A 12,784-nucleotide genomic window follows, 5' to 3' on the forward strand; every position below is an offset into this window, starting at 1 on the left:
GTGAAACAGGGTTTATGATGAATCTAAGTGTTATGATTTTCTTTAAGTGGAAGCTAGGAGAATCCCAGGGACGGGGGAGCCTGGTGGGCTGCCGTCTATGGGGTCGCACAGAGTCAGACATGATTGGAGCGACTTAGCAGCAGCAGCAGAGTTACACAGATAGATATATTAGTAGCATTTGTATGATAGCTTACTATTGACTAGATCTCTTCATTATATTCCTGAGAGTCATGTACTTAAGAACAACAGAAATACCAGCAATAGCATCCGCTTACCAGTGGACAGATCAGTCCTGGAGCACAAGACTTTAATTATGCATGAGGCAAAAAAAAAAAAAAGACTTTGGGTTATTAGTATTCCAATAAAATTTCCACAGCTAAAAGCAGGAGAAATGCACAAATTTTAATAATTTTGCAAAGGCCAATTTGGCGGATATCAATGTACATTTGAAGGCTAATATGATTTCCTTTTTCTGTACTTCTTTAATTTTCCTGTACAAAGAAAAAGTAAACCAGCATGTAGTTAAGAGTAGTGCATATTCATATTCAGACAGTTTGTGTGTTCTTACAAATGTGTTTGATTACAACTGCTTCAATAGTATCCCAGATTTTCAAAAGTTTATTTTAACTTTGAAGACTAGACAAGGTCATACTGATTTTACAACATCCTACATGATTTAAGTATATATTACAAAGAAAAAACCCAACATTGGAATGTTACACAGCTTGAAAGTTTGCAAAGGTTATTTGTATCTTACTTATTTCTGTACTTACTGACACATCAGACGCCAGCAATGAATATTATATTTCATATTTTGTTGATTAGCAAAGATACAATCATTAGTACCTTAAGTCTTCAAAATTCACATAAACCTTTATGAAGCCATTCAGAAAGAGAAAGTCAACCCTAAAACTAGAATTAGTGATTATGATAAATGCTTTTAATAAGACAGATATACTGGAAATGTTTAAAATTATAATTTCGTAGATTATGAAATTAGCATGTTATAGTTACTCATGGTGAAGGCTAGGTGATTCTTCTGTGCCTTGTGCTTATGAGGTTTTACTTGCTTTACTGTGAATTTAAACAGAATAAATCTGCTTCACTTTAATGTCATTGATAGAAATTACACAAAAGCTATATACTACCTCACAATACATTTCTACAGGGAATCCCTTTAATCTGGGGCATTGTGGGTTAAAGAGATATTCCATGTTGGTGAAAAGCATATACAGAAGAGAGAAAATGCACAAAGAAACAAAAGCCATTTCTATGCATTTCTAATAAAAGGTAACATTTTAGCAAACTCTTTGAAAATATATCTTTTTAAACTACCAATAAAATAAAACATCATAAGAAGCAATGAATAATTCTGAGAAAGTAAATCATTGCAAAAAATTACTCATAACTTTAAAAATATACTATGTAGAGAATCAAGGGAGAGTTCAGTGGGACAGTAAATCTTTAAAGAAATAAGGGCCATTGGCTGCAGAGTAAATGTGTATATCCCTTTGACCCAAAGTATTTACTTGTGATATGATCTTACAATTTAGTAAATTAAATATAGTTACATTCCCAATTGAAAGCTAGCTTAAGAAGATGTTATTTATGACATGGCAGTACTTTTTTTTTTAATATGCTAAAAACTGATCACCATTTCAGATGCGTCAAAGTAACAATTTTATAATAGAGTCTGAAGTAGAAAGCATGTAGGCATAGGCCAAATATGTGGCCAGCCAGTACTAATTTTGCTTTTACTAAAAATGCCATTATGATCGACTTTCTCTTTATAAATCATCACTATGATTGAAGACCACTCCATATATACATCATCAAGAAATGCTGTTAACACATGGACAGACAAGACAGTAACAGTCTAGGCGCTTTTGTTATGCAGCACAAATAATAACGAAAAAGAAAACAACTTAGTGTTGCACAGGACCTCAAAGCTTTGTACACATACCATACTTTCTTTTCCAGAACCTTTAATTTAAAACTCCAATAATTCTGTGTCTAAGCCTTAATGAAACAAACACTGGTAAAGCTTATAAATTAGATGTTGAGGACTTTCATGGAGGCAGTGAGAACTTTAATTTGTGAGAATGTCAATGAAACCTCCATTATCAATAACAAATTGTTATGATAATTGCTTATTTTTTTCAGGACCTTTGAAGCAAAATAAATAGAAATCAATTTTTACCTTGAAAATGGTTGACTACTTTGCCATTAGTAAATACTTTTCTCCTCACAAATATCTACACATTGTGCTTTCCTGAGAAACCATCACTAGTTTCAAACCTCAATAAAATTCTAGTTTCACAGGAAATGCAGAGATGAACAAAGAAATGATGAGTATGGTTGGCCAAGTTATGCAGTACTATGTCAATATTTGCTAAAAATTTTTTTAAATAGACAAATAATTATTCTATTATTTTTAAAGTGAAGATAAGACTATTTGTAAATACCATCAAAACAAAGATTTCAATTTTGCTTTAAAGAAACATAATGGGATTTTGTTTATTTTGCAAGATGGTAGTACTGGGGTCTTTAATTAAGGAAGTATTTCAAGATTATATAGTTATAGCTTCCTTCAAAAACCAAAGAATTGCAGATTTAATCTACTGATATTAAATATGCTCAATCTACTGATACTCAATCCTGTTTCACATGTATATGTGTGTGTGTATATATGTGCACATATATATATATATATATATATATATACACACACACACACACAAGCATACTTTTTTAGGCAAGTAATAGGACAAAAGTCAACTGGGGAAAAATATGAACTTATTCAGGCAGTATGTAATATATAGAATATAGAATAGCACAGAAAATAAGATCATATAATCTGATTAGAAATAAAAGTCAAATGAAAATTACAATATCAATTAGTACTGCATGTTACAGATTCATCTTCAAAATTCGATTACAAACACTGACAGTGTTTGGTAGGCACCGGGAAATAATTAGGATAATATAGACTCATTACAGAAGGACAAAACTTATTGCTAACATTGCAGTATTCTTTTTATAAGTTCAGTATTGATCACGAAAGCTCTGACAACTCTTGCTTTTATTTAATAATTATAAGATTGTTTTACCCTTGCTATCAAGAGTGCTACTTTCTTTGCCTAATACATTTCAACCAGTATGAATAAGAAAACAATGAAAAAACTAATTTACAGTTAATGTGATGTTGCTTAAGGAATTTAAACGATAAAAATCAAATTAAACCATTGAAAAGGCAGGCTTAGACCTCCTTAAGAAGACAGTTAGTGGCCTACCGTAATTTGAGCACTTTTCATGAAAAATCCTGTTCAGTTTCCTATAGATTTTGCAGAGTTCATTCCATGGAGATACTTAAGGAAAATAGAGAGGAGGCCTGTGATGTCTCTTCACTCTTCCTCTGTGCAGCCCAGCAGCTCCGACCTCAGTGTGATCCTCCCGTACCAGGACCAAGGAAGGATCCTTATGTGCCGTGCATAGATAGGAGGATCAATGACATTTTTTCTGTGAGTATCATTGTCAAAATTGCCCTGGAAAACCTAGCAAAGAAGAACAGACTATTAATCATTTGGCCTTCCTTCTCTTGGGAGTTATTTTTATTATTTTCTTGTTTGGATTTCCCCCCACCACATGTGAGGTCTGATAATGATGTTTTTTAAAACACACTGCTGCCACTTTCTTAATGATAATTTTAAAACTGAATGGGTGATGAATGAGCTTCCCAGGTGATGCTAGTGGTAAAGAACCCGCCTGCCAATGCAGAAGTCAGAGATGCAGGTTTGATCCCTGGGTGGGGAAGATCCCTTGGAGGAGGGCACAGCAACCCACTCCAGTATTCTTGCCTACAGAATTCCATGGACACAGGAACCTAGAAGGTTACAGTCCATAGGGTTGCAAAGGAACCTAGAGGGCTACAGTTCATAGGGTTGAAAAGAGTCAGACATGACTGAAGTAAGCTGCATGTAACACAGGCAATGAATATTTAAAGAGTTAAATAAGTTGAAAATTGGTTTTCTGAAGCAGGAATACATAGATTTATCATTTTTATGTATTTTAAAAAGATCTTTTTTTAATGCAATCGGTATTTATTTTTGCTTCTGGCACAGGCTGTTGGTCAGGCAGTTTGCTGAAGGTGGTCTCTTCTAAAGAGTGATTCAGAGATCCAGGCTGTTGCAAATTTTAGCTAGTATCTGAAAAATGCAGCATTCACATTCACAACGGCCAACAGGAAAGAGCTGTGAGATTATGCAGGGTGTTTTAAAAAACCAAGGTATGGAAGCAGCTTAAATCATTTCTGGATACATTGCATTGACCTTAACTAACTATATGACCTCAGCCAAATTGCAAATAATGTTGGGAAATGGAGAGGAGCAAGTGGATATCTGGTGCGCATAATGGTCTCTATCACAGGGTCATTTGTTAATTTCTCACCTAGAGAACAAAATCAACCCAGTATCAAGAGAGATAACGCCAATCAATGCTATTTTTAAAATACTTTTTTTTTTTTTTGCCTTCTGTATTAATTCCTAGATCCATACAATACTCTTGAGATCATTGTGACCTATAGTGTCCTGACGCAGGGCATTGCATGACTTTGTTCTTCATTCTTTAATTTCAAAGATTTTTGAACTTTGTCTGTCTATTTTTCTCCCAGAAGGCTTTTAGAATAGTAAACTGTGAGACGTGCTTGCTTCAGAAAGAAACAAAACAAAATTAGCAGCTGGTTGGTAGAGCATGGAGTAGTGGTACGTGGCATGAGTAACTGAGGTTTTCCCGTGTGCTTACTTGTGCTGTGAACACTTGGAAATTGGAAAGGAAAAGTTACAGTGGACACCACAGTAATATAAAATGTCAACTACAAGTTGGCACTAGCCAAGAGCATTGTCAACAACTGAACAACAGGGGCATTTGCCATCGGCCTCTGCGGAGACTGAACCCCGTGCTGCTGCAGCTGCTGACCTTCAACGCCCGCTGAGGGCGTTCAGGGTGGAGTGAGGCACTCTGTGCTCCAGGGAATCTGGTGGGATGGGTCTTTGGATAGTTGGATATTTTCAGGAACAGAGTTTATGACCCCAATCCTGGCACCTCCTCATATCTAGAAAAGCACGAAATCCCTCGTGATGACATCAGATCCTCCTGACTAGCAGGAAACCTTTTGTAAAATGAGTGCCTAATGGTACTGAACTCCCCCTTCACCAAAACCTTACACGATGACCGTCCCTTGCTGCGTCTTTGGAGCAGTCTCTCAGAAATCTCTGAGGTGCTGCTTCCCAGGCTGCAGTCCTCATTTTGCCCCAAAGAAAAGTTAACTTGCAACTCTCAAGTTGTGCATCTTTTTTAGTTGACAGTTATGACAACCGCTGAAGTGACCCAGAGTGGAATTCCTTCCTTCGTCTGAGCCCCATGAAGAACCGGAACTTTGGTACCAGCAGCGGCACCCTGGGCCCATCTACCTCCTCAGGGAATGCAGATGAATTTGGGTAAGTCTCTTCTGGTTCTCGAATCTCCTGTATTGGTTGAGATTCTGAGTTTTGTTTGGTGGTGGAGCGGGTTACCTGCTCCCTCCCAGCTGGAAACATACTGGGGATGGGTGAAACATTCAGGGCATAGCCACCCAAGAGCTAGACACTGAGTTGGGCTCGGTTGGAAGACAACAAGAAATTTCCACCCGGTGGAAAGGTACTGGGGGTGGGGGCTGGATTGAAAAAAATCAAGGAATACCTGGGTCTTGGCTGAAAGATGCCGAAGTCGCTCCGTTGGAGGGGACTGAGTGGTTTTGTTGAGTGGTTAGGTAAGAGGCTGATTGGACGCTTTTCCTCAAATCAACTGCCTTTATAGAATTTGTCAGGATAAAAGTGAGGAGAATATACGAGAGCTTTGCTCTGAAGAAAAGTGACAATACTCCTCCTAGCAGATTTCGGTGTTGTCAGGTGACTGAGAAATTTACTGGAGTGGTGGCTGCCTAGTCCTCATCCATGCAGTGGTCCCACAGGGAAACCCACTCATTAATGAAAACACTTGCTCACCCCAGGCTCGCAGATAAGAACTGGCCATTCAGCGACCTGAGAAGCCATGGTGGTCTTAGATTGCCAGAGGCAGAATCTGAGCCACCACGTAAGACGGGCTGAAATGACTCTGGGGTGACTCCTGAAGGAGTTAAGCTCACAAGCAGCACACAGGCCCACTACACAATCTCACTAGTGATTTTTACCCCTGACAAACTCAACTTAATATGGGAAACAGAATCTCTCAAAAACAGAAAACAGGGGCATCAGAAAGCCCACCTCTGACTAACATTCCAGGCAGATTCATGTACAATACATGCAGAACTCATACTTGCAAGTACATACTTAATTGGAGAAATTATACTAAAAGAGATCTCAACCTAAAATGGCCAAATTGGGGCTCTTTTGATATTCCAAAATTGATATTTTTCATGCACGATTAGAAAAGGCCAGCCATGCTTGCTTTTATTGGTTATCTAGAAGTTTCTAAAAGAGGAAACAATAGAGTAACTTCTTTGTAGGAAACAAACAAGAAATCGCTTGCAACTATATCAGAGCTAAAAAATGGCTGCTAGCAGGGACGCTGCCAAGTTGCAGGTCTAGTGGGTCTGGGAAGTCACATTTGACTTTATGCCATTTGACTTCTGCTTTATTTAGAGTGTGACTCCCAGCTGGTAAGGTTCTGGTTTGGTTTTGTTGGTTTGGTTTGAACACACAGACATCTGGTACAAAACTGCTCAAGCTAATATGGGAAGACCTTCTTCTAAGGTTCTACACTCCACCTGGGTACCCCTTGGAAAAAATGTTTTAAATGACTTGTCAACCTATAGCTATGATCCAAGGACAAGAAAAATGGCCTAAAAATATTAGATCTTTATTGACAAAGGATAGGAAAATGGATGGAAGTTCCCTTATGTCCAGGACTTTCTCCTATAATCAACAGCCTGGGTCTGATTAAATTAAGACCCCCACTTCCCCATAGGGACACTCCCTGCTGGGGCTAATCTGCTCTTGTTATCAGGGCCAATTTGAGCACTATCTATCTGAATCTTGGCTATAAAACTATGACCATGGAAAAATATGATTTTTGACAGTGTATTAAAGACTTCAGAGAAAGTTTGAAGAAAAAAAAATTTCTTTAAGAATTCTTGCCCTGAGGAATTAACTCTTCTTATACCTTGAGACCAGAGCTCTCTGGATCATTTATCTAGTAGTGCAGTCACTACTAGTAGTTGTTCAGTTGTATCTGACTCTGCCTGCTAGGCTCCTCTGTCCATGGAATTCTCCAGGCAAGAATACTGGAGTGGGTTGTCATTTCCTCCTCCAGAGGATCTTCTGGACCAGGGATCCCACATTGCAGGCAGATTCTTTACCATCTGAGCCACCAGGGAAGCCCTTATCTTATCTAAACAATCTCTAATTCTTGAAACCAAAAGAAAAAAGGGATCAAAGCCTTTAAAAAATCTTCTTATTCCAACTGTTGTTAATAACTAATGAGTTTTGTATTGTGATATCTAATTTATAACTAAGTTTGGAAAGCAAAGCTATGAGATCTCTTTTGTGTCTATTGGGACATATATCTGCCTATGGTCTCCCGTGTGTGTCTTTGTTTTGGGATAAGATTGCTGAGATTGGTTTGTAAATGAGCTCTAATTGGCCTAAAGAAAAGTAAGCACTTACAAATCAAACAGTTCTAAATACAAGACAAATTAAACCTAAATGAATTTCAGGTTCATATGAATTGGGAAATATTCAGTATTAAATACCTGGTATTATTGTTTGTTTGTTGACCTAACATAGACATTTCTAAGAGTCATTAACATGAAGCAAAATATTTTCATCGTGCCTAGGTTTAATATGTAAAATACTATTATATCTGTTACAAGTTTGTCAGCAAGGAAAGTACCTTGAGTGAGGAAACTTCTAAAAATAATGTAAATGATATATGAGCTTTTAGACAAACTCTATTAAGAATAATTACACTTTAGGAATGTCTGTCTAAAATAGTTTCTCCAGAATGAGGTAATCTGAATTTGTAAGGGTTGTGCTAAACTAAGTGTTGGAAGTCTATTGAATAGCTAGATCATTTCCAAATAGAATAAGAATTTGAAATATTTATTACTGAACACTATGTTCCTCTTACGGAGAAACCAAGGAGATTTGAGACTCTTAATGAATAACGTTTGGTGTCATCCTAAGATGTACTCTATAAGAAATCAAATGTTTTTAGAAATTATCACTGGTAGTTATGGTTACCAATCTACAGAATGCTAATATAAAGGTCAGTTCTTGTTTGCTTAAGGAAGGTAGGATGTGTAGTTTTCAGTAAAGAAGGTATGAGGAATGGAATTGCATTTTATGAGGAAAAGGAAGTAGGTCTGATTTACCGGTGGCTATTTCTGAATGGGAGAAAAGAGTAACTGATACAGAAAGTGATAAAAAGGTTTGTGGAAAGTGGACCCTGAGAAAAGAGTTTCGTGCATGGTTAGGACTATGTTTAGGCTTTCCTCATACCTTAGTCAGTAAAGAACCTGCCTGCAATTCAGGAGACTTGGGTTCGATTCCTGGGACAGAAAGATCCCCTGGAGAAGGAAATAGCAACCCACTCCAGTAGTCTTGTCTGGAGGAGAATCCCATTGATGGAGGAGCCTGGCAGCTTATAGTCCATGCAGTCACAAGAGTCGGACACGACTGAGTGAATTTCACTACTAATTAATTAAGTTTACCTTTAAATGAATTTAAATGCAAGCTGGTACAAAAACTTGAATTTGGTTTTTCTCTCTGTTAAGGGCACATGCTTTCTTCAGATGTTGACCTGCCTCTGATAATAGATTTAAGTTTATTTACCTCTTAAATGATCAGTTCTATATTGCCTCTGAAATACTTTATTGTTACTTTGACTAAGTGAATAACTATTGTTTCACAATGACATTTAATCCTATCTGACTGAGTGTCTAAACCTTTTTGACATTTGTTGACAAAACTTCCTGAATCACTCTAATGCAGCACTTTTGACTTCTAGCTAACTTTGGGATGCTTCAGAGGGCCCCTGAAGCATCCCTGAAAGAGATATTACACTAATTAGGTTCATTTTGTATGCAGAATTACATGGGAAGTATTGTCAAGTCAGTCCGTTGGAGAATCTGCCTGCAATGCAGTTGACCTGGGTTCGATCCCTGGGTTGGGAAGATCCCCTGGAGAAGGGAAAGGTTACCCACTCCTGTATTCTTGCCTGAAGAATCCCCACGGACAGCTTGGCAGGCTACATACAGTTCATGGGTTGCAAAGATTTGGACATGACTGAGTGACTAAGCACACAACACACTGTCAAGTGAGTAATAAATCTTGGGTTATATTGTAAGGTAAATGTTACTAATATAGATATCCTAGAAACTATATGGAGTTCTTAAAATTCCGCTATGTCCAGGTAAAATGTTATCAGTCATAATTCTAGCTAGTATCACAGCACTAACCAAGTTTCGCAAAAATGCTTCCACTTCAAGAAGCTTCTAGAAAGGACTATTGGATAAATACAAGTTTCAGAACTAGGTAAGAAATGAAAGGATTCTAATGGAAAACTTGATGACTTCACAGAGGTTAACAAAAGGACTGAATGAACTGGCAAATATGTTTATAACTTTTATGGTTTCTATCGGAAAAGTTATTGGTTTGAGTCTATGTTTTCCAGGTGTAAGAAAAACCTTCCCCTCAGATTATTATGGCAGTACTTTCAAAAAACTATACTTTATAAACAAATTGAAACATTTATTTTTTTCTATCTGGCCTGTCCAGAGATTGTAAAACAAGAGTTTCCAATAACTTTATCAGATCAGTTAGGAAGGTTATCTCACAAACAGGTACAGAAATCTCAAAGAATTTTGGAGAAGTTGAGAAAGGGAGGACTTCACTGTTAGGCAAAATCTGTGATAAGACTTCAGTGTGACTTTCCTAGCCCTGAAAGGTTTTATTTTAAAAAGTTCAGTTCAGTGTGAGACTCTATGAAAGTTTCAGCAAAAAGTCTATGATCAGTTATGATTATATAAATAATCAGGCCAAATTTATTGAGACCAAACCAATTTCACGAACAGATCTATTTGGTTATAGTCAGTAAAAATGAAAGTGATTTTAGAGAGAAAAAGATATTTCAATGAATGTTAAATCCCAGTTTGTTAATGGAGGTCTGTATCTACTAAGACTCATTTCTTGAATAGTTCTTTTCTGTTAGGGTATTTTAATGTAATATTTAATTGAATTATTAAACAACATTCTAAGTTTATTTCTGAAGCTTAGCCCAGTAATCTATCATTGGATGAAGATCAGATGCCTCACGAACTGCAACCAAGACTGGAAAAAGACATAATTTAAGAAACTATCTCCAACGTGAATGGAAAGACCTTTTTACCAGATACTCTTTTAACTATCTCATACACAGTGAAACTGAAGTGAAATTGACTACTGGATTAACTCCTACTTCCAAAGGCCCCTACACTGGACTGGTCTATAGAGAGGCCTGCTGACCTCAAACTCACCTTAAAACGATGCTCAGAGGAAACTGCACTATACTGGAATGAGAAGAAAACGACATCAGGAGTAGACAGCTTGCCCAAGATGCTGGACCTGATTTGTATGATCATTTATAATGGTTTTTTTTTTTTTAATTTCTTGGACCTTTGCATATCCATCAAATGTTTTCTATCATGGACACGATTCTATGCTAGTTTACAGCTCAATCCAATTGTTGCGTTGTGGCCAGTTACTTCTGTCTAGTATTTCTGGGTTGCCTTGGTAGACTTCTCCCCTCCAGGGTTCTGATTGGATAACCACTAGGAAACTTGTTTTAGAAGAGAGTTCAGTCCTTTTCTGTCTATTCATGATATTACTAGATGAGATCCTCTCACCGGGCCAATTAATAATACCTGCTCTGACCCTGGCCATTTATTTAAGTAAGTTTTTTCTTAGAGTCATTCAAACTCAATCAGAGTGATGAGCTAAGTCTCAATCAAAACACTGTAACTTCTTGTCTAGTAAAAGGAAAACTCCCATAATTATGGGATGGATCTATATGGTTGACACCAAGCTATCATCATTTAAGTTTAAAAGCTCCTCTATGTTGGGAACAATTAAATCATACAAAGAATGATCAACCTAGTAATATTATGAAACTAGGCTGGGTATTTTATGAACTATGCCTATTATTACCCTTAGAGAGACAGTGATATGGAACTCAGTGGATTTGTGGAGTGGTTCAGATGGTAAAGAGTCTGCCTGCAAGGCAGGAGACCTGGGTTCAATCCCTGGGTTGAGAAGATCCCCTGGAGAAGGAACCGGCAACCCACTCCATGGACAGAGGAGCCTGGTGGGCTACAATCCATGGGGTCACAAGGAGTTGGCACGACTGAGTGACTAACACAATAGGCTGGGTACTTTATGAACTATGCCTATTATTACCCTTAGAGACAGTGATTGGTATGGAACTCAGTGGATTTGTGGTACTAATTTATGGCCTTGGTATCTACAGAGATGGATAAGAAGGTGTAGCCATGAACTTAAGGTTATACACGTTAACAAATTAGAGGTAACCCCAACCAATCTACCATTCGTATGAGTCTAATGGATCAAAAGATTTGTATTCTACTGATATGACCATTTAGCAGCCTTTTCTTTTTTTTAATGTGTGTGTGTGCCTTCAATGAGATTGGAGGATGTAATTGGCCATATCGAGGTGAGCCTTAACAACTTTCACTCAACAAGCTTTAAATGATGGTAACCAGGTTATTAGCTTATTGAACTCTGAGGTCTCCATAATGAGAAAGGCAGTGCTACGAAACTGCATGGCCCTTGACATCCTTTCGGCACCTCAGGGGGGCACCTGTGCCACAATTCAAGCTGAACGTTGTGTTTTCACACACGATGAATACTTTAATGTAACACATTTGATGAACCATATGAAAAATCAGATTTCTGCCTTAAGTAACCATTTCCTTGGTCTTGATGATCTTGAAAGAAAATAAACTGGTTTGGTGTGGGAGGCTCGTGGCTGAAATATTTACAATTCCACTAATGTTATTAATTTGTATTTTGCCTGTTTTATAAGATTATTGTCTTGTATTACCGAGTGTACGACTGAGCCTCCAACAAAAATAATGATGACTAGACTTAAAGCAGTTGATCAAATGTATGCTTTGATATATGATCAATGATTAGATATGGGAAAATGCAACGAGAGGGAATATTTTTTGGACCATAACTAGAAGATAGGTGTCCAGAGAGCTTTAACCATTACGACTTCGGCCACTCCATGTGCTATTACTGGACTATCAGCAAAAACCTTCTTTAGAACTGGGAATGAGCCATTCTGGCCACATGGGACAACATGGTCATGAAATCTCTCCCCAAATATGGTTGAATTTATGACCACAAGGGGGCCCTGTCAACTACAAATTGGCACTTGCCAAGAGCACTGCCAATGACTGAAAAACAAGGGCATTTCCCATCCGCCTCTGTGGAGACTGAACCCCGTGCTGCTGCAGCTGCTGACCTTCAACACCCGCTGAGGGCGTTCAGGGTGGAGTGAGGCACTCTGTGCTCCAGGGAATCTGGTGGGACAGGCCTTTGGATAGTTGGATATTTTCAGGAACAGATTTTATGACCCCAATCCTTGCATTGTTATTTTTGAACTGTGGTATTGGAGAAGACTCTTGAGAATCTCCTGGACTGCAAGGAGATCCAACCAGTCCATCCTAAAGGAAATCAGTCCTGAATAT

The 12,784-nt window shown here is 37.8% G+C and overlaps 1 protein-coding gene across 2 annotated transcripts in view; it reads right to left on the reverse strand.

Moving 5' to 3' along the window:
- Positions 1 to 382: 382 nt before the first annotated feature.
- The window catches only part of EDIL3 (EGF like repeats and discoidin domains 3), a 474,131-nt gene continuing 461,729 nt past the window's right edge, over positions 383 to 12,784 (reverse strand). For both annotated transcript variants that reach the window (XM_027970498.3, XM_027970497.3), the window contains one exon: positions 383 to 3,554. In XM_027970498.3, the coding sequence (XP_027826299.1) occupies positions 3,405 to 3,554 (150 nt within the window). In that variant the 3' untranslated portion in view covers positions 383 to 3,404. The remainder of the gene's footprint in view (positions 3,555 to 12,784) is intronic.

The sequence above is a fragment of the Ovis aries genome, chromosome 5 (assembly GCF_016772045.2).
Source record: "Ovis aries strain OAR_USU_Benz2616 breed Rambouillet chromosome 5, ARS-UI_Ramb_v3.0, whole genome shotgun sequence".
NCBI classification, from domain to species: domain Eukaryota; kingdom Metazoa; phylum Chordata; class Mammalia; order Artiodactyla; family Bovidae; genus Ovis; species Ovis aries.